At 37.6% G+C, this 22017-nt stretch overlaps 1 protein-coding gene across 2 annotated transcripts in view; it reads left to right on the forward strand.

Annotated features, from left to right (window-relative positions):
- YME1L1 (YME1 like 1 ATPase) overlaps positions 1-22017 on the forward strand; it is a 31760-nt gene that overhangs the window by 4209 nt on the left and 5534 nt on the right. Inside the window, exons 2-15 of one of the 2 annotated variants that reach the window (XM_074946135.1) lie at positions 113-244; positions 2872-3034; positions 7043-7141; positions 7926-8035; positions 9238-9388; positions 9479-9586; positions 10521-10603; positions 11589-11679; positions 13381-13533; positions 15838-15970; positions 17497-17559; positions 18161-18273; positions 19008-19163; positions 20410-20561. In XM_074946135.1, coding sequence (XP_074802236.1) covers positions 113-244; positions 2872-3034; positions 7043-7141; positions 7926-8035; positions 9238-9388; positions 9479-9586; positions 10521-10603; positions 11589-11679; positions 13381-13533; positions 15838-15970; positions 17497-17559; positions 18161-18273; positions 19008-19163; positions 20410-20561 — 1707 coding nt within the window. The remainder of the gene's footprint in view (positions 1-112; positions 245-2871; positions 3035-7042; positions 7142-7925; positions 8036-9237; positions 9389-9478; positions 9587-10520; positions 10604-11588; positions 11680-13380; positions 13534-15837; positions 15971-17496; positions 17560-18160; positions 18274-19007; positions 19164-20409; positions 20562-22017) is intronic. The other variant, XM_074946136.1, reaches the window with a different exon arrangement.

Here is a 22017-nt window from a genome sequence, read left to right on the forward strand (position 1 = left end):
CAGTATCTGAGATGGGAATGTATTTAGATATTTAAATACTGACAAGGAAATTCGTGTATGGCATTATATTCTGTTAGTGTGATTGATTACATTAATCTTTAATTTCTACCAGGTTACAGTTCCTCTGAGTCACCTCATCAATGCCTTCCATTCACCAAAAACCTCAGCTACTTCTATCAGCACAGCATCTATTCAGTCTCTACAGAGGGATACAGCCCCAGAACATGATGCTCAAAGCAGTGAGGTAATAAGAATTTCAGAGAGACGGGATTATATTTACATTTAAATGAGGTCTGAAGATTTTTCTTTTTTTTTTTAAAATTGTCAAATTTACATACAATTTGCTATCTTACAGCTAGTGTAGTATGTTTGATATAACAGGGAGCAGGGGGGGTTGGATGGATCGGGGGTTCTGAAGGGGCCAGTCGGGGCAGGGGCCAGGCTGTTTGAGGAGGCACAGCCTTCCATACCCAGCCCACCATACCGTTTCACAACCCCGATGTGGCCCTTGGGCCAAAAAGTCTGCCCACCCCTGCTGTAGAATATGGATGTTTTGTGTGAGCTACATGAGTTCATCATATGGGATGTATGTTTGACAGCCTTGATCAAGAATCCAGCTTTGCCAGGTAGAACATCATGGGTTTTGAGCTGATGCTAGTGTAAGATCAGTGTTCTGCAGTTCTAGTTTGTCATATTAACTGGCTTATGCATAATTAATCAGAAAACAAGTGAAACATTTTACTCATACAAAAGGGTAAATATTTTGATTGATAGGATAAGGTCTCTCTCCTCCCCCCCCCCGCCCCCAGATAGGCACAAATGAGGCAAAGAGCCAAATTCTAGTTTGTAATATGTACGTTGACTGCCAACACTGGCATGACTCCCTGTGCTTGAGCCATGAATACAAAATCCCTTTCCCTTCAGTGTGATTATACAAAACAGCGATCAGAGCTTGTTTATCTGGGTTTCTACAATTGTTCAGTTTCTGTAATTTTTTAAAACCACTGTGAAATATCCAATATCCACATTTCCTCAATTTCTCACCCACCACTCCCCCCCCCCCCCCCAAAAAAAAAAAAAGACTGGCAAAAAAGCCAGAGATTGCAGAAGATTCTGCACCTCAGTCATTCTAACTAGTGGATAGCTGCTGTTGCACGTTCTTGGGGGATTTTTCTTCTCTCTGACAAAATAGCAACATCTCAAAGATTAGAAAGATGCTGGATGATGAGAGGGGCAGGAAAATAATGCATCTGTCTGCTCAAACCAGAACAATAGTAGAAAACATGAATAAAAATAGATATTTTTATAAAAATCAGATTTTTTTAATTTGAATCTATCTTTTCAAATATAAAGTTATTTAACATTAAATTACGTTAGCTGAATTTACTGTAATATATTAAAATAATTCATGTTAGATTTTAAAAAAAAAGTAAGCAATACATGTGGTTACTAAAGTTTTAATGAAAGTCAGACTACTGAACTGATGGGAAATCACTGGGTAAGCACCTGGAGCCAGAGTTTGAAGTGCTAAACCAGCTTTTGACAGCAATAGCCTCTTTTGTGAGTGCAGAGAAAATATTTTCTTTTACGTTTTATTCAAGTAGTTCAGTTGAATGACTAATTCATTGAAAGTTAAGAAAATAATTGGGAGTTGAAAAAGCAGAAAAGCTTGTTTTACTCTTCCAATCTATAAATAGAAACTATGCATGAGAGGATGAGATCTACTGATTATAAAATCTTGAAGGACATGGTGACCAGAAACAATCAGTTCACTAATTACAGCTAATACTTTGTTTAATAAACCAGTCAGTTTTAAATGCCAAACATGTTTTGATAAACCTTTTTTCAGCACATCTAAGGTAGTTGTTTTTAACTAATAAAACAACTTTGAAATGTTATTTGTGTGCATTTAATTGAATACCAGTTTCCATCAAATAAAGCTTGAAACAAATCACAAGATAACAATCATCCAATAAATTAGAAATGCGGCATTCACCATTTTTTTTAACATAACATTATTCACATTCTTAATTTTTACGTTAAGCTGTATAATTGCTTACCTAAATGTGTACAGATGTGTATCCTCCTGGTAGCAAAAAGTACCACCAAATTTAGTGTTAAGGCTGTAGCTGGTTGCTGTTCAACATGTTTTAGTGATTACCAACTAATAAGAATCAACTTTTTCTTTAGGAAAATGAGAAGTACAAATACAAAACAGGATTTAAAATTGACAATTTAAATCAAGGTTTCTTGACTGCTGACTTAAATCATGACTAAAATTGGTGATTTAATTCACTTTGATTTAAGTCAATCTACTTTGCTTTCAAATATGAAGAGAACATTCTTAACATGGACTAAGCAGACAAATGGCTATATATTAACAAACAAGCACACACTCTGATTAATACACACAGGATGGCATACTACAGAAGCTTATTTTATATCAATAACTGGTTTAATTTTTCTCTTAGAGTTTAATTAAGTCTTCCTATTTTTCTCCATCTAAAATGTGTTTTTCACTTTAAAATTCTTTCTTCTTTAAAAATCTGATAGTTGAAGCTGTATCAGTAATTCTGTGAAAATATCTCCTTCTTAGCACTTTTTTTCATGAGGTGACCTGATGTTATTAAAAAAAAAAAAGAGGAGTACTAATGGCACCTTAGAGACTAACCAGTTTATTTGAGCATGAGCTTTCGTGGGTGCATCCGATGAAGTGAGCTGTAGCTCACAAAAGCTCATGCTCAAATAAATTGGTTAGTCTCTAAGGTGTCACTAGTACTCCTTTTCTTTTTGCGAATACGGACTAACACGGCTGCTACTCTGAAACCTGATGTTATTAAATATTAGAATACTTCTCTTATTGCTTTACAGCCTGTTCTGAATCTGAGAGACCTGGGATTGTCCGACTTGAAAGTTAGCCAGCTTGATGAACTAGTGAACAGGTTGCTTCCTGGCTATTGTACAGAAAACAAAATCTCTTCCCAGTGGAATACATCCTATATCTCTGCACAGTCCTTCTTTGAAAATAAACATGGTATGTTCCGGGGTGGTATGTCAGTATTACCATTTCAACAGAAATAAAAACGGGACTAGTGAAAGCTGTCTCACTTAAATTTTCAAGCTGAAACCATGGTAAATCAAGCCATAGGTCATTATTTTATACAATTACTTAGTTTGTTTTAAACCACAATCTACTGGAACTGTCCATAGAAAAAAACAGTCAGAATACCAGTGTCATTTGCTATGCAGATAATTTGTAGTTTTCCTCTGAGTTTGTTGAATATCTTGTAGTGTATTTCCAGTCACGCTGAGTATTTTAGTCAGATTGTGAGACTTAGTTATTTTAGAGTTCAGTTTTTTTTCTTCAGTCTGATATTCAGCTCAGCTGTAGTAGCTAATTTGATCAACTTAACATTGAGGCAAATGCAACCCTCTTATCTGATGGCAGGACTGAGCTGCTAGTTTCATTTACCAGTTAGGACTTGTCTACACTACAACCTGGGATCAAGGCTGCAGCGATTGATCCACTGGGGGTCAATTTAGCAGGTTTAGTGAAACCACTAAATTGACCGCCAGTCGCTTGGTCTTTGGCTCCGGTACTCCACCAGATCGAGAAGAGTAAGGGGAGTCGCCGAGAGAGCATCTCACAGCGACACAGCATAGTGTGCATCTCGTGGTAAGTGGATCTAAGCTACGTCAATTTGAATTACGCTATTCACGTAACTCAAATTGCGTGGCTTAGATCGACTTTCCCTTTTTTAGCACAGACAAAGCCTTAAACTCAGTGAATGGAAGGAGAAACTGAGTGTAACTACTAGTGTATCTGTCTCTGAATATGATGTGTCAGTCTAGATAAAGTCCTTCTCCTTTTCTCTGAAGGATTTTTATAGCTTTTAAAATACAGAAATGTTGATATGAGTTGAAAAGGAATTCAGATTGGCTTCACTGTTAGTATGTGTTGCTAACCGTGTCATTACAGAAAATAATGTAAGAACTTGGGAATTTCTATGGTCAATGTTATGTAGGAGTTCACACTAGATGATCTTAGTGGTACCTTCTGGCTCTAGAATCTGGGTGTCTTTTAAACCTTCCCACCCCCATTTTTTTTTTGATGATGGCCTTATCATTTGACTCTTCTGCCAAATTGAAAAGGAATGTTGCTGCAGAAGCAAGGTCTTGGTAGAAGTGTCCTAATTGCACTAGCAGCGGAAGCAATTAACTGGTATCTAAATTGCTGCCTCCACAGCATAGCAGTTGGGAGACTAGGAAGAGGGAAATCAGCTCGAGGCTAGCCTCAGAACAGAAGTACTAAAGGAACTGCATCCTGAGTTGGTATAAATGGGAGAAATAACTTGCAGAGACAAGTGCCCGGTTGAAAGGGGAGAGTTACAAAGGTTTTTGGGAGTCTTCAGAGCTATGAAAGTCCAGTTCATAAGATTGATCTTTTCACTTAGGGTGACAGAGGCCTGTCTTACACAACAGCATTAGGTCGATGTAAGGCAGCTTACATTGACCTAATTATGTCAGTGTACATATTACAGCCTTGCTCCTACCCATGTAAGTGCTCTAGTACACTGACATGGTACTTCCACAAGAGGCGTAGAGCTTACGTTGGTGTAGTTAGGGCGACGCAGTGTCCCTGTAGACGCTGTATTACTGACATCTGTTGACAGTCATTGTCAGTTTCAAGGCTCTGCTTGAGCTGTGAATTGACAAGAAAGCCAGCTCCCAGCTCGGCTGCTGCCCAGTCTGCTCCAACCCAGGGTGTTGCTCAGGCTGCCGCCCAGGCTCCCCACAGGGAGTCCTGCGGTCCTGGCTCCCCACTCCCTGCTGGGCTGCTGTCTGGGTTCACAGCTCCCTGCTCACATCTGGGCTGCCCCCCTGGGCTTTTGACTCCCTGCTCCCCACTGGGAGCGTGGCTGCACCCAGGGGGGAGCTCTGTGCCTGGAGCGCAGTGCAGCTGCCTGGCTCCCAGCAGGGAGCTGAGAAGCCCAGTGTGGCGTCCCCATTTCTAGCAGGGGGTAGGGAGGAGCTGGGCTCCTGGCGGCGAGCTGTGTGCGGAGCTGAGAGCCCTGGCTCTCACCCCCTCACATTGCCCCTCTTAAGTTGGTGGAAGCGCTCCAGGACATGCACCACTGACAGAAGGGCAGTGTGGACATGGACCACCACAGTTGCGGTGGCTGTAAGTTTATTTACCATAGGTCAACTTAAGTTTATAGTGTAGACGTGTCCTGGGTAGAGCTATTGGTGGGAGAGGAGCCCTGCCACAGGCTGAAGAGCTGCTAAAACTCCAGTGTAGGGGAAAGAAATCTTAGAATAGTAGAAACTGCTTCAGGACTGAAGCAAGCTCATTGTAACAGCTGAAAGCAGAATATATTTTATTTTATTTTCTTGTAGAAGTTCTGTTTAACAGCATGTCCTTACGTCACTGAAATAAACCACCAAGATTCAAGATGAAATATTTTACTATCTTATGTAGAAGTTTAGTTAGCTTTTTAGTGATTTATCCTTACTTATTTCTTAAACTTTAAGGCTAAGATTTGTAAAGTTGCCTAAGGGCTTTGGATACCAAAATTGAGAATTAGGTGGAATCAGCCTAAGTATTACAAAACTTTTCCTGAGTTTTAGGTGTAATTTCTTTACCAGAGTGTATTTTTAATTTAGCTGTGTTAATGAAGTACTGCTGACAATGAGCTTTGAAAGTTCCACAATTGTAACACTTAGGCGGGATGCCAGCTCACACTGCTTTTCGCTGTTACTCTTACATCTTATTACAACTTCATTTATATATGTGCTCATAATTAAAGATTGTATAGTAATACATACATACAAGGGTGCACAATTAAGGTTGTACATTTAACTCTAACTTTTGCATTTCCAGGCTTTTGAGCATTTAAAATGTTACCTTAATGTTTCATTAATGTAAGCTTTTTTTTGTATTTTAATATACCCTTTAGTTACATTTAAGAAGATGGCCCAGAATAATCCTTAGATTTAACCAATTTATATAAATATCTTCTTTGAACATGTGCTTACAAATATATATTTGGCTTCATGGTCCCCTGAATCATCATTTTGTGGACCATATCTGTGCCACCTTTGAAGCCTGCCTAATGGAGATGTTGAAATCAGTTTCTTAGCAGTACAATGCATTTCAATGACACTAAACCAGCGATACTCAGATCTCAGTGGTTCAGAAGCCAAATTAGCGTTCAGCACTACCGCAAAGAGCCACAGTAGTGTGAATTCATTGTTTCATTTACTATATATTTTTTATATATGTAAAATTCTCACAGCAAAATGACTGACCAAGTATTATTAACCAATAAAATAATATAGTAAAAGCATTCTGATTGTTTAATAATTAAATCACACATTGTTTTAAAATCAGGTGTTGCAAAGAGCGGCAGAAAACGCATTAAAGAGTCACTTGTGGCTTGTGAACCTCGGTCTGAGTAGCGCTATTTTGAACAATGGATATGTGGCATGCTTGTGGTATGCTATCTATTCACAATAGGTAACATTTTTGAAATGGTATTTGCTGACACATTTCCTGCTGTGTTGTCCCTTTTCCACTTCTTGTTGCCTCCATGCTATACTGCAACTATTAAATCAAATATATCTTAGTGTCATCTTAAAATGTTTTAATGCTTTGTACATACCTTATTTTTAAATCCATTCATGAAATGAGTCTCAACACAGAAATCCTGTGAGAGTCCAGTTAACTGGGATTTTCCTGTGCAGTTGCAGGATCCCGAGTCTTAGCTGGAGTATTTGTTTTCACCTGGAAGTTCTAATTAAAAGGATTCTAGCGTACTGAGAGAGTGTCCAAAATGAGGAAATTCAGTAATTCCCACTATATGTTGTTAGTAATGGTTTCTTTATTATTCTGTGCTGGAACTTCAAGTGACCAGATATAAATAAAGTAGACATTTGGATTCAACATAATTAAGAATAACTTAGTCTAAGTAAAAAGTCTAGTGTGAAATATCATGTACCTAAAATGGAAATCATGCTTATGTTGTTGAATCTTTTTTTCTAGGTTTCATGGATGTCTTTAGAACTTTACGCACATCTTACTTATACAGACAGCATCCTAGTCCCCTCCAGCGTGTGTGTTCAGACCTTCAGCGCTGGCCAGGTATGAAGCAAGAAACTACCTCATGAGATCAGTTAATTTGTTTTTAACTTACATCATGTTTTTTTTTTTCCCCCTGGGAAATTCTACTTAGTTTGAGTAAAGGGGGCATTCAGCAAATATTGGCAAACTTACTTGAATTTGGTACTTTACTTTTTTAAAAAGTCATCCTAAGGGCCTTCTATTCTTACGAGTTTTTGGGGTGTTAAATCGGAAGAGATCTTTAGAAACATGGTTTCTTGGTAAAGTCAATAAATATGACATCATTAATAGACCTTGCTTTAAGGTGTGAAATTCTTAAGTTACGTTATTGAAGAGGACCTATGCCCCCTCATCTTTTAAGTCAAATAAATAAATTCAATCTGACGTTAGTGCTAGTGAGCTTTCTTAAGATGTAACTTGTGTCGCTCTCCTTTGGTTTTGTAGTAGGATTGCAGTTCATTTAATTAAATATGCTGAGGGATTCAGAACGATTTTAGTATTAATTGGGGAACTTGGGTTGCAAGAGGCTTTTTGGAGTGAGTGTAGCCATTCAAAGGCTCAGATAAAACTTTAAGACTAATTGAAATGACTAGTGATTTATTCTTGTCACCTAGCACCTTTAGTATAGTCGCTTATATATTGCATAAATAATAAAAACAAAGAGTATCATTTGTAAGGGGCTTTGGAGAAATAAGACAGAGGAAGAACCTACAAATATGGTGTAACCTTGATTTGTTTGACAAACCTTATTCCTTCTCTGCTTAAAGAGGAAGTATGATGTTAAAGGAAAGTGTTTTTGTTTAAGTTTTCATACAGTCTCGGGGTTTTAAGACTTTGAAATCAAGAGCAAGACGTCTGCAGTCGACATCTGAACGATTTGCAGAAACAGAAAATGTGTCCCCTTCATTTGTAAAGGCAAGTACAAAGAGCTACATTTTTGAGATCATGACTACTGTGAAGAAATTGAAGACTTAACTCATGACATTTAATTACTGAATAATCAGTAATGTTCTCACTTATTGAAAGGAAAATCTTCCTAGATCTTATAACTTGAATGAATTGAAAGGATTCCATTTCCCCCTCCTTAATCCTGCATCCAGGACTTGCTTTACTATTGCTGATATAAGGATCCCCAAATCTATTACGTCTTGTAATGATAGCAGGTTGAAAACCTAAAAGAGTAAATTTTTAATTCCAAAATAAAATATTTTGCTTCTGACTTTATTTTTAAAATAAATTACAAAATAATCTTGGAGACCAGTGAAGCACTCCTAAATGTAGAAATTCAGTGAGTGGTTTCACTTATAAATGGTGCTTTTTTGTACTATAGCAGTTGTAACTTGGCTACTGCTTTAAGAATAGCTACTTTGGTGGCTGATGTCTTTTTAATGTTGTAGCATGCTTACCTGAACAGGAGGTGTCTTCCTGAGTTAAAGCTAACTTGCAGAAATCTAATGCAGTAAACCCAGTGACCCAGATCTTGGAGTAGCCAGTAAATTTTGTTATTGGAATAGCTACTCTGTCACGGATGCCCCGTATAATAGAACCTCAGATTTACAAACACCAGAGTTATGAACTGACCAGTCAACTGCACACCTCATTTGGAACCGGAAGTATGCAAGCAGGCAGCAGAGACACAAAAATGAAAACAAAAACAAAACCTCTCAAATACAGTATTGTGTTAAATGCAAACTACTGAAAAAAAGGGGGGGGGGAGTTTAAAAAAAAATGATTTGACAAGGTAAGGAACCTGTTTCTGTACTTGTTTCAAGATGGTTAAAAGCAGTATTTTTCTTCTGCATAGTAAAGTTTCAAAGCTGTATTAAGTCAATGTTCAGTTGTAAACTTTTGAAAGAAGAACCATAACATCTTTGTTCCAAGTTACAAACATTTCAGAGTTACAAACAACCTCCATTCCCAAGGTGTTTGTAACTCTGAGGTTCTACTGTATAACATTTTGTAAACTGAAAACAAATGAATATTGCTAATGTCTGACAGTTCCTCATTGAAAAACTTACACGTCAGGAAGCCAATTCACTATCGTTTTTGCTCTGCATGAAAACTGGCTCTCTATCAAAATGAATACAAAGTAATATTAGTATGCAATGTATGTTTAGGGACTCCTTTTGAGAGACCGAGGATCTGATGTTGAAAGCTTAGACAAGTTAGTGAAAACAAAAAATGTACCTGAAGCTCATCAAGATGCATTTAAAACTGGTTTTGCTGAGGGCTTTTTGAAAGCACAGGCACTGACGCAAAGAACAAATGGTAAGCTGCTTTAACGTAATACCTTCACATTCTGTTTTTTGGAAAGTAGTTTATTTCTTCCTATTTAAAAAATTTTTTTTTCTTTTACAGATTCCTTAAGACGAACACGTCTTTTTCTCCTTGTTTTGTTACTGCTTGGTATTTATGGCTTGTCAAAAACCCCATTTTTATCTGGTAAAGGCTCCTTTTCTGATACTGGTTTGTTAACTTTTCATTCCTTTAACCTTTCGCTTTACTCAATTTCTTTGTGTTCAGGTTGAACACTAAGTAAAATGTGTATTGTACTTTGTATTGTGATTATTTATTGTATTGTGATTGGTCTCAAAATACCAAAGGAATTTAAGTAATATTTATTGCTTTTGCATTCAGCACTTCAAAAGATAACTACAAATGTGTAAAGTAATTTTTTTTTCTTACTCTGATACTCTGTCAATTCTTGACTTTCTTGATAAAACTCTTGCAAATGAGGGTGGAGGGAGCCGAATAAGTAATACGACCCAGAATTTAGGTCGATCTGTTCTCATTCAGGTCAGTAGTGAGAAAAAGACTTCTTGCCATTTGGTGGCTCTCATATGATCTCGCCTAGCTTCTAGTGACCAGGTGCTTATGTTGCCAAAAGCACCATCATAAATTTATGCTTGTTAGCTATCTCATCTGAATGGCCAAAGGCTGAATGTGTCAATATTGGACTACAGTTCCATATTTAGGGGTGGTCCCTCCGGAACAGAGGTGAGAATCATTGTTGTGGCATTGTGGGGAAGTTTGTACAACTACCCGTGTATATTTTTTTTTTTGTGGAGACAGGACTTCTTCCTGAGCTGTGGAGGAATGATCTCTAAAATAAACCAAAAAGCAATTGGTTAATCTCTCTCATAACCACTGAATTCAGTTCATATAGCTATTAAATATATGTGGAAAAAATCTAAACCTTAATTGTTCTACAAAATGAAGCTATTAAAATACTTATTATAGCTGGACACTTGTAAATGGAAACATTGCTCTCAAAAAAAATATGGATGGCATAACACAGGCAGATTAACTGTGCATATCCATTAAAAATATAATATATGTAGTCTTGGAATTAAATGGCATCTTGTATACTGAAACATCCCCCCTTCTGGTTTGCCTGCAGTACGCTTTCGGACAACATCTGGGCTTGATGCAGCAGTTGATCCTATTCAAATGAAAAATGTCACCTTTGAACATGTTAAAGGGGTAAGTTAAAAAATTAGCTTTGCGTGGATCGTTTGTTGCCAAACTGAGAACCTGATAAATTATGGGTTCTTGCAGGTATTTCCTAAAAGTGGTAGCCCATGGCTAAAAGTCTTGTTTTTATAGGACTGGCTATAGAATGATAGAATTAGGTCTGCACTGTGCATAAACCTAGAAAAGCAAGGAAGTGAAGACCAGCATTGCATTTCCAAATTGTTCTATAGTTAGTAGAGAGGCAACAAGGTTTTAGAGTCCAGGTAAGTAGCTGCCAACTGATTTTTGTTTTCTGTAGGCAGTGTGGTTTGAGGGGGAAGTCCGTGGTGTATGTTCTGTCTTCCTGGTGCCTGGAATAGATTATTTCACAAACTAACATTCTCAAACTGTAGTAGCCAAGCATAAGTATATTTTTGTTGCCCCTGTGGTGAGTGACATATCTGCATTCACAAGCTTCAAGTATTACCAGATGTTGGGAATGAATGCTTAAGGACAGCACAGTCTCTACTAAGCCAGAATTACCACTGAAGAAGGCTACTCTAGGTGCTTAAAATGCCAGAAGGCATTTGTTTCTGATTCCCCTAATCTTCTTAATAGGGAGCTATTTCAATGGGTAGTTATTTGCCTGCACTCTAAATTCCTGTTGAATCGCTACTGCAAAAATTTTTGATTTATCTGAAATAAATAGTTGTGATAGTCTCATTGGAAAAAACTTTGGCATTAACTTCAGTAATACTCCACTTTGTTATAGAATTTGTTTTTTTATTTTTTGTATCGTGAGGACAATATAAAATATTATGTTTTCTTTTTGAAGCATTAAGGTCTACACTGCATTTAATGCATTTTCCTAGTCCATTGTTTTGTGTGAGCAATTGCTGCAATCTGAACATATATACTCCACATTTTTTGTCCACGATTATTTGTAACTGTATCAAAATAGCTGCAATCTTTTATAACTACTTTGTCACATTTCCTGGCATATTTTAATGTGTAGGTGGAAGAAGCAAAGCAGGAATTACAGGAAGTTGTAGAATTCTTGAAAAATCCACAGAAATTTACTGTCCTGGGAGGTAAACTTCCAAAAGGTAAGAATGTTGTCTAATTTATATAATAAGATTCCTGAAATGTCACGTTGAAGCCTTGAGTGTCTGAGTCAGTGTGAAGCAATGGATACAGCTACCAGAATGGTTGCAAACTCTTTGTTTAGAATATTACTAGATTCAATCCTCACTGGGCTTTGCTGTCTGTCATCATCCAGATATTAAGTTCTCAGCCATTTTGACTTTTCAAACTACACCGGTGTGTTATACAGCTACAATGTAGCATATATCATCTATACCATGCCAAGAGTCCTACCTACCCCGTTGTGATATGAGAGGTAACTTAGGTTTTTTTAAGTAGTAAAAATTGGTATTGTGTATGGTAGATGTGTTTTGTCTTTGTCACTTGTAACTCTATGTGAACAAAATTTTGATCGTATCAAAGGCACTTGTGCTCATTGAGCGTTAAATCTGTGGTATGTTTATAGCTTAAAATCACCTGAGTTAATAAAAGAATCTTAATATGTTTAAAAAAGAAGCAATATTTATGCTCTAACTTTAAAAGGGCTCAGCCACTTTTGCTGAAACTCCCCCAGAACTCTTGTGTTGTCTCAGCCCAAATGTGAGAAATGAGAATCTTGGGGAAAAAAATGGAAGGCTATGAGTTAAAAAAAAAAAAAAAAAAAAAAAAAAAAAAAGTTTAAGAAATTAGTGGGCTAGAATGGAATGGTTCTTTTCATCCTAAAAGTTAGTCTGTTAGGAAATTGAACAGTTGTTGACAATGGTTTGCCTCTCCTTGTTGCCATGAACTGGTATAGAAAATGGTTTAGACTGGACACAATGGTTACCACCATTTCAGCAAGTATAACCTAATACTTGCTGGAACTTGTCTTGAGTTTGACCACCACCAAATCTCAGGGGTGTGAAATGGGCTTGCCACATCTGCGCTGCCACTTGAACTGTTTTCAGTAACAGGTTAGAAGCACTCATAACTGAAACCCATTTTCAACAATGGCTCAATCGTCTAATATACACTGGCCTTAAGTTATGGCATTTATGGCAGTTGATTGCTCACTTACACAGGGGAAAAGGGAATTTGTACTCTGTTTATGTCAAATTATTTTCATCTGACATTTGAAATAAGGTTATAATTATGTTTTAAACGGTTGTTTGTTTTTCTCTTTAATTCATATAGACAGGCTTTAAATCTTCTATAAAGTTTAAATGAGTCTCATTGACCCACCCTACTTTATAGAGATCATATTGTTGATCATATTGATAATTTAACAAGTCACAGGACCATGACTCAACCTACATAGTAGATTGTGTTTTTAAACGGGGAAAATTCTCAAGTGTAAGAAAGGGCAACACTGTTGAGCAAGTCTAATAGAACTCCAATTTTTCCTAAATATTTTATCAAAAAGTTGACATTGGTAGAATTTCAGTAATGATAGTATTGTATACTGTTGTATCTAGATTTCTGATTTTATTTGGCAGTATGCTTCTTTTTAAATTTACAGATCTGCTGTTTCCATGCTTCAAATGTGGATCAAAGTATAAATAGATCAACTGTAAATCTTAAGTCCTGCTATGCTGCAACCATGTTGAAATCTTGGTTGAGCAATATTTGAAATTAAATATTAAGATATAATTGAAGCTAGTTGTAAGGTTTTTTTTAAAAGGCTTGGAAGATATGAGAGAGCTACTGTATAAAATTTGTTTATGATGGTATAAATCTTTCTTCAGGGATTTTGTTAGTTGGACCACCGGGTACAGGCAAGACCCTTCTTGCACGAGCTGTGGCTGGTGAAGCTGATGTTCCATTCTACTACGCATCTGGGTCAGAGTTTGATGAGATGTTCGTTGGTGTTGGAGCCAGTCGTATCCGAAATCTGTTTAGTAAGTTAATTTTTCAGTTCAGTTGTTTTCTATTCCTTTAACACTTGAAGTTGGGTGTTTGCTGATGCTATTTAAACATGTCAGGAGTACATATGTTAATTGCATAAAGTCCTGGCTGCTGAAAAGTAGCAATGTCTCATGGCAAAACACACTTCCACTCGGCCAGTTTTCCATTTAAATGAATGAGACTAACTGGACTCATGAGTGGCCATTAACTGCAGAAACCTACTATTTTTAACTGTCAACATTAATTTTAAACTATTTCCAACACCTGTAGAAATGTGTCTTGGTAAGTTATTTAATACCTCCGTCTTTCATAGACAAAGGGACACTGTTCACTTAAAATCATAATTCTGTCTGAAATATTATTTAGCTGCTGTTGTCACAAGTAGGTCCCAACGTTACTAAATGTAATGAGTAGGGCTTCATGTCTGTCAAAGAAGTTGAGGATTCTGTGATTTTCCGCGACCGGATTTAGTCGGGTATTTATAGTAAAAGTCACGGGCCATGAATTTTTGTTTATTGCCCTTGACCTGTCCGTGACTTTTACTAAAAATACCCGTGACTAAATCGTAACCTTAGTAATGAGTAAGGAAGAACTTTTTTTTTGTTTTAATATAAATAAAACAAAATATAAACAAAATGTAACAAGATGTCAGTCTTCAGCTTGACACTTTCCTTGTGTTGCCTGCCTTTATCCTTTGTTTTTTTTTTCTTTCTAAAATGTAAGTGCATGTTGTAGGATATGTCTTCCTCAATGTGTGTACAATGCTTAGCACATTGTGGATGCTACTGTGCTATAATAAACAATATTTTGACAAGACTGTGTGTGTAGCCAGTTTCATTCTTTCCACAGTATAGTAATTTTCTCCTTTTTGTAACTTTCACACAGCAAGAGGAAAAAAACATTTTTTAAAAGTGGGGGGAAGTGGTAAAACTACAAACTGGTAGGCGACTTAAGCACAGGTGTAGTACCTGAAACTCACTTCTTTTACTTTAAACTTTGTCTCCTTAAAAAAGTAAGTAAAATGTGCCTAGTAGAGGGAGTACTAGACTGGGGCTCAGGAAAGCTGGTTTCTTTTCCTGACTCTGTCACTGACCTGCAGAGTGACCTTGGGGGAGTCACTTCACCTCTGTGCCCCAGTTTCCAAGTCTGTACAACTGGGAGAATACCTCCCTCCCTTGTAAAGTGCTTTGAGATTTTTCGACGAAAAGTGCTGTGTAAGTTAGGTTTATGTAATAAATTGAGTAGATATCAAGTTGACTGTGTCCCTCTCAGTTCAAAATAGAATTGGGTTTAACTTTTATTTTTTTAATCCATTTAATATTGGATTAATCAGTTTAATTCGTCTTGTTTAGTATATTTTTGTCTATCATGAGAGTGGGCTAATTTTGGGCCAAAACTGAAGTTGTGATAACGCAAGGTTTTATAAAATCTAAGTTTAATAGAATCGTTCCTCTGTGATGCTTGCCTCGAAGATACTGAAAAGCAAGAATTGACTAAGGTGTGCCCGTTTTTCATCTCCATATGTCTGAAGAATTGGAGAAAATATTTTGTGATAGGAAATATATTAAGGGATTATTCACTTCTTCCTCTCCTCGTCAAATTAAGGCCAATACAGTTGCTAACATCTCAATATCCCCTTTCTTATTCCAATCAACAGCCTCTGAGTGTGAGCTTTAAAGCACTATGAAAACTGGTATGGCCAAATACTGACTTTTTGCCTTGACACTTGTCATTTTGCTCAAGTCACCTTCCCATATATGTAGATGCAAGTTTTCCTGAACAGATGGTATTTAGAAGGAGAATAAAGCCAACCTGTGATGCTTAGTATGTATGCACCCATTTGTGGTCTGAATGTTAGATTATTGGGGAGTTTTCTAAGGCCACCACTATCGCTTTTGAGCGTTAATTAATACCTGTAATTCTGAAGGTGAAACCTTTGCTGTGAGATAGCTGATAAGGTACAATACAATGGGTCAACTTAAAGTTCCTCAAACTTGGCAATGTCTTCTGTTTTAATGGGTCACAATTTTACATCTACTTACACTAAACAGTTTTTGTGAGCATATGATCTAAAATATGAATTTCTTAATCTTTGGTGACTTTTTCCCAAATACGTTAGTTCATTGACTGAAATAAGTGCAATTCTGGTGACAGTTGGCAAAAAAAAATGGAGTCCTAAAATAGTGGAATAATAGACTAGAAATAATAGAATCCTAAAATAATAGGGAAAATTGGATTTAGTTTCAATATGTGAAATACTTTGATTTCAAATGTTCTTAAAATATTTTCTTTGTTAGGGGAAGCAAAAGCAAATGCTCCTTGTGTTATATTTATTGATGAGTTGGATTCTGTGGGTGGGAAGAGAATTGAGTCTCCAATGCATCCTTACTCAAGACAGACCATCAATCAACTTCTTGCCGAAATGGACGGGTACATATTTTTTTGTTCTTTTGTAGTGAGCCAACCTTTGTCTATATTGATATTTTTAAAACACCTGAATGAGAGATTCCCTCTCTTAAAGTTAAGGTTAAGAATCTCTTCAAAATTGAGATTTGATTAAAGGTTATACAATTTAAATAATACCTAGAACCAATTTCATCACCACTTTATGCCAGCAAGAACAGTAGAGCCAGGGATTCTGGTGGCGGAAAGTATATGAGAGGGCCAGGTTGAAGTGGCAAAGCAGATGAATTGGCGAGGAGGGGAGTGGGCTTGATGGAGGAGGTGCAAGGTTTTAAAAAAAAAAAGAGACAGAGAAAAAGGCGGGAAAGATGAAGCGGGGGAATGAGAAATCTGAGTTGGAGCATTAGCTGGGTTAGTGCCTGTAGAGCTCCAGCAGGAATTAAAGCTACCAATGAAAGGGGAAGTAGTGATGGAAATGTTGCTTTCCCTTTGCAGGGTTGAATAATCCTTTCCCCTCTAGCCCCAGGGGCAATGGCTTAGTAAGTGCCAGAAGGGCTATGTGCACCAGCTTTGCTTAACTTTGTCTTTTTCCTCTGGTTCAAGTAGATGCATTTGACAGGTGTTCTCACTGGGATACAGACCTTGAGAACTAGGAACAGTGTTTCAAGGGTTTAAACCAAATAAAATCTAAATCCCCCCCCCCCCCCCCCAATAGAAGTATTAAGCTGAAAAGCGCTTACTACCTGCATGTTGTCCTCAAGGATAAGCTAATAAAACTGTGTCCCTACTTGGCCTAGGGAGCTTGGCTGCATCTTGCCACTTTGACAGGCAGTACAGGTTTGGAATGTTCCTTCATCTATCTTTATGTAATAGTGCTTAACTCAGTCTTGGACAAAAACGCACCTGATGTTTCACATCAACTCATTCAAGCCAGAAGCCTAACAAAGCTATTTTTGTTACTGATTAAGGCTAAAATACTTTAATTTTCAAAACAGAGGTTTGATTTTGGGAGGTGAAAAATACCCCTTTTCCATTATTTAGACCAAACTTTAAGCTCCATTTGAGGAAATAAAGACGCTTTGTCCCTGTTAATGATGATCTATCAATTGATTGCCTCTGGAGCTGTGTCTTCTGGAATAGATGGGCAGGTAGAGGGGACTTGTAGACAGTCATTGGGTTGATGTGGCTATGTTTGTATGCCAGAAGCTGGGAATGAGCGACAGGGGATGGATCACTTTGAGTACCTGTTCTGTTCATTCCCTCTGGGGCACCTGGCACTGGCCACTGTCGGAAGACAGGATACTGGGCTAGATCGACCTTTGGCCTGACCCAATAGGGCCATTCTTATGTTCTTTGTGGCTCATACCTCGTTGGACTCCACACTCCGAAAGGCCAGTTGACTGCAGCTGGCCCAGAGAAGAGCCAGGAGTAGTAAACTAGCTAAAAAGTGGGCAGTCCTTGGTTTTTTTGGTTTTTGTTTTTTTAAATAAAATTTCATAATGCTTAGGAATCTAATTTTGTAAACTAATATCCTTTAAAATCTTTTTTTGAAGCTTTAAGCCTAATGAAGGAGTTATTATTATTGGTGCAACAAACTTCCCTGAAGCATTAGATAAGTAAGTATGAAGTTTATGTACCAGTTTCACAAATGTGTATTAAATTTCCAATTGTATAGTGATGGGGGCTGTTTAAGTAACTAGATGCAGTTGTGATAATCTTCAGATTTTACAAATGATGTTGAGGTTACTTTTCTCTGGAAAGCTGTAGGGACTGGCCAATTTGTAACATTTAAGAGCCACTGATTTAGAGGAAACGGGTAATATTACCATGTTTTCTAGTAAGAATTGTAAAAATTTGCAAAGTGGTGGCTGGGTGCCCCATCTGCCATGATGCATTAACAACTTGGTAAAGAATCACCCCCTTAGCTGCATATACATTTTTGGCAGTAATTCTATACAAAAAAAATTTACTGTACCTCCTGATAGATTAATAGAAATTGCTTTCTGCTAAAGTTAACCAACAACAAACACCTACATCTGCTTTTTCCGCAGTGTACAGGTAAGTGGAGAGAGAGGTGTGTTCCTGGGAGAAAGTCTTCTCAAAATGTCTGTTTTAGTAAGAAAATTAGATGTGTTGCTGTAACACTCTGTCAGTAACATTGATATTCAAATGTTAAAGCACGTCTTATTTACTAAGTTTCTTTTTCCTTTCCCTTAGTGCTCTAATACGTCCTGGCCGCTTTGACATGCAAGTTACAGTTCCAAGGCCAGATGTGAAAGGTCGAACAGAAATTCTGAAATGGTACCTTAATAAAATAAAGTATGATCAATGTAAGTATCAATATTTAGTTGCATGGGGTGACATCTTTTGCCATCAGACTCTTGGTCCATCTAGCTCAGCGGTTCTCACCCCGAAGTGGGTTGTGACCCCATTTTAATGGGGTCACCAGGGCTAGCTTAGACTTGCTGGGGCCCAGTGCCAAAGGCAAAGCCCAAGCCTGAGGACTTCAGCCCTGGGTGGCAGGGCTCAGGTTACAGGCCCCCTGCCTGGGGCTGAAGCCCTTGGGCTTTGGCTTTGGCTCCCAGGCCTGGGGAGGTAGGGCTTTGGTTTTCCCCTGCCCTCCCCTGGGGTGGCGGGGCTTGGGAGGGCTCAGGCTTTGGTCCCCCCTTCTGGGATCATGAAGTAATTTTTGTTGTCAGAAAGGGTCGCGATGCAATGAAGTTTGAGAACCCCTGATCTGGTTCATTGTCATGTCTGCAATAGTGACCTGAACCAGATGCCTCAGATGAAGGTGCAAGAAACCCTGCAATAGGCAGTTATGGGACAACCTGCCCCAAGCAAAGCTTCCTTCTAATCCGCAATGGTTAGAGGTGTGTCTAAATCCAGAGACATGAGAGTCCATATCCCTTCTAAAACTTGTTTGTTTTAATATTTACTGTTGTAACCAGGCATTCTCATTCATATAAATGTCGAACCCCTTTTTGACATTGTTAGATAAACAGAAAAAAAAATCTTTGCAAGGAAATAATAGGTGGTATCAATATCTGTTCTTTTTTGCACACAGCTCTCGATCCAGAAATAATCGCCCGAGGTACAGTAGGATTTTCTGGAGCAGAGCTAGAAAATCTTGTGAACCAAGCTGCATTAAAGGCAGCTGTTGATGGGAAAGATATGGTAACCATGAAGGAACTGGAATTCTCAAAGGACAAAATTCTCATGGGTAGGCTTTTACATATGCAAGACTAACAATTTTTAAGTTAGTGTGGTGATTTTGTATTTGAGTGTGTTTATTGCATTTCGTTATCCGTTTCAACTACCTTCTTCTCAGTTAGACTGATTTGGTTTTTAGGTTAGTGCCTACCAATTACAATGGTGGTACATTAGAAAGTCCTGAGATAGATGCTTTCAAATGCAAACCTAAATGATATTCTAATAATGTAATAGCCTCAAGTACAGTAATGTTATCTAGTTAGGTCAAAGCTTATAATAGTTGCCATGGCAGGTTCAGATACTGACAGCAAACGCTCTGTAGGGTAGTGTGCTACATTGGGAAACTTACTCTGGCCATAAAGGCTAATGGCTTTTAGATGCAATTATTTGAATCATTATATCCAACATGCTTGGGTGTTCAGAAGCGCTGAAGTTAGGAAGAAATTAACATGTTTCCAACCTACTGCAGTAATCTTTCACAAATTCAAATAGTGTACAAAAAATAAACAATGGCACTGTCTGTAATGTACTCAGCCAGACTATATCATAGATACAGTTACGAGAATATTTGGATTGAAGTAAAGCATGCTGTTGTGACATGACTGAGGCTTTGGGGGAGGATGAGGATTAAGGGGATGACCTGTATCTGTACACTTCTGCTGTTCACTTCAGTTTTGGATAGGACCCATCTGGATCAGAGGGTTAACAGTATGTTAACCGCAGTTTAAAACAGATTTTCTGAGATTTGCTAATACTGCAAGCTTCTTGTAGCAAGGACTGTTTCAGTAATGAGTATGCCGTCAGCATTTAAAAATAAATGGGAGGCAAAGGATCCATTAAAGGAGATATGCTTCTTCCTTGTAAAGAAGGGAGGTAGATTATCAGAACCCTGGAGCAAGATTTGGTTTGAGTTGCATGTGGTGAGGTAAAACTTAGATGCCTGAGGCATATACTATTCCAAAAACCTCTTCTGATCCTTTTATACTTGATGGACTGAAATTTTCAAATGCACTTGGAATTAGCCTCACATTACTCCCATTAAAGTCAAATTGACTTCAGTGAGAGCGGGGTTAGACCAATACTGAGCCTTTTTGAAAATTCCTCCCAGTAACAAATCTAATGACAATAGTTTGATTCTTATTTCACTGTAGTCCTCAAATGTCGGTCATGTGTATGTAAACATGTTTGAATGACAGTTAATTTCATGTGCTTTTTATGCAGCTTTATTAATCTCTTCCTTTTCATATGTTTTTAAGGACCTGAACGTAGAAGTGTAGAAATTGACGATAAAAACAAAACAATCACAGCATATCATGAATCTGGACATGCTATAATTGCATATTATACCAAAGATGCAATGCCAATCAACAAAGCTACAATCATGCCCCGAGGACCAACACTTGGACATGTGAGGTTTTTTTAAAAATAAGCCTAACATTTATACTATTTACCTTTTTTTGCACTTTCAAGGAATTTCCCAGCAACATTGTGACATAAAAGGCATGTCGTGATATTGCAAAACTACTGTAATAAACTAATGTATATATGATATAAAAATAAGCTTTTTAAAGAGAATCTTCTGAATCTTTTTTCCACTTTGTTCCTTTTTCCTATAGCTGGGTTAGAGAGACAGACTTCTCTTTAGCTTCAAACCAGCTAGCCATCAATAATGGTTCAAACAAGCAAGGAAGGAATATTAAGTCTTGATGTGATTGTGAACTAGTACTGGTCCTTTTCTCTTCTAGAACAGCCAGAAAATCCCAGAAAGCTTAAAAGCAGAGCTGCCTTTTATAGAAACTTCTTTGTATCAAGCCAATACTTCTCCAAAGATATTTTATCTAAAATATATTGCTAACTTCAATAATTTGCTCACTCTTCTTTTAGGACAGACCTTGCCCCTTCAGCATTTCTATCCTGTCCTTTGAAATCTGAGCTGGGTGATATTTGAACAAAAAGGGACGTGTTCCCTATTGTGTATATTTGTCTTTTAATATCCAGCCAAACTAGCGTAATATGTTGATCCAGAAGCTTGTGGACCAGTGTCCAAACAGGTACAGAACAAGATGGGATATCAGTTGGTGTGTGCTGTAGATCACCAAATTAGTTTTAGGGAACACGATGACCACTGCCTTACGCACCTATTTACAACATGTAAGGAAAAAAAGTTGAGACTGGGGGACTTCAGTTTGAGTGACATATACTGGAAGTCTCATGCTGCCAGTACTAAAAACATCCTCAAGTGTTGCAGTCAACGCTGAGGAATTCTATATTAAGGCAAGGTCTAACAGAGCAACTGACCACAGAACTAAAAATTAATGGATGCTTGGGTATAAGTGATCATGACTTTGATCATGTTTATAATGTGCAAGCAGAATAAAGTCCAGACCAGTAATACATGTGCTTTAATAGGGCTAATTTGGGTTAGGAAATAATCTAAGCACACCTTACTAAATGCCCAGAAAGTCCCAATTGAAAAAGAAGACTGCACTAGTTAAAAGATCAACCTGGTTTAGAGGGGAAGTGGAGGCAGCTGTAAAAACAAACAAATTAAAGAAAGGGGAAGTTGACAGTAATTATTCTAAATCAGAAGTTAGGAATTGTAGAAATTGATACGGGATGCAAGGAGAAATCTATGGCCAGCACAGTAAAGGACAATGAGGAGTTTTTAAATATAATAGAAACAAATGAATCCTGACAATGGTATTGGTCCATTACTAGAGAGAGATGGTATTATCTATAATAATTAGAGCCCTACCAAATTCACGGTCCATTTTGGTCAATTTCATGGTGTTGATTTCTTGATTTCAAATATTTAAATCTGAAATTTCACAGTGTTGTAATTGTAGGGGTCTGGACCCAACTCT

Source organism: Natator depressus, chromosome 2 (genome assembly GCF_965152275.1).
Source record: "Natator depressus isolate rNatDep1 chromosome 2, rNatDep2.hap1, whole genome shotgun sequence".
NCBI classification, from domain to species: domain Eukaryota; kingdom Metazoa; phylum Chordata; order Testudines; family Cheloniidae; genus Natator; species Natator depressus.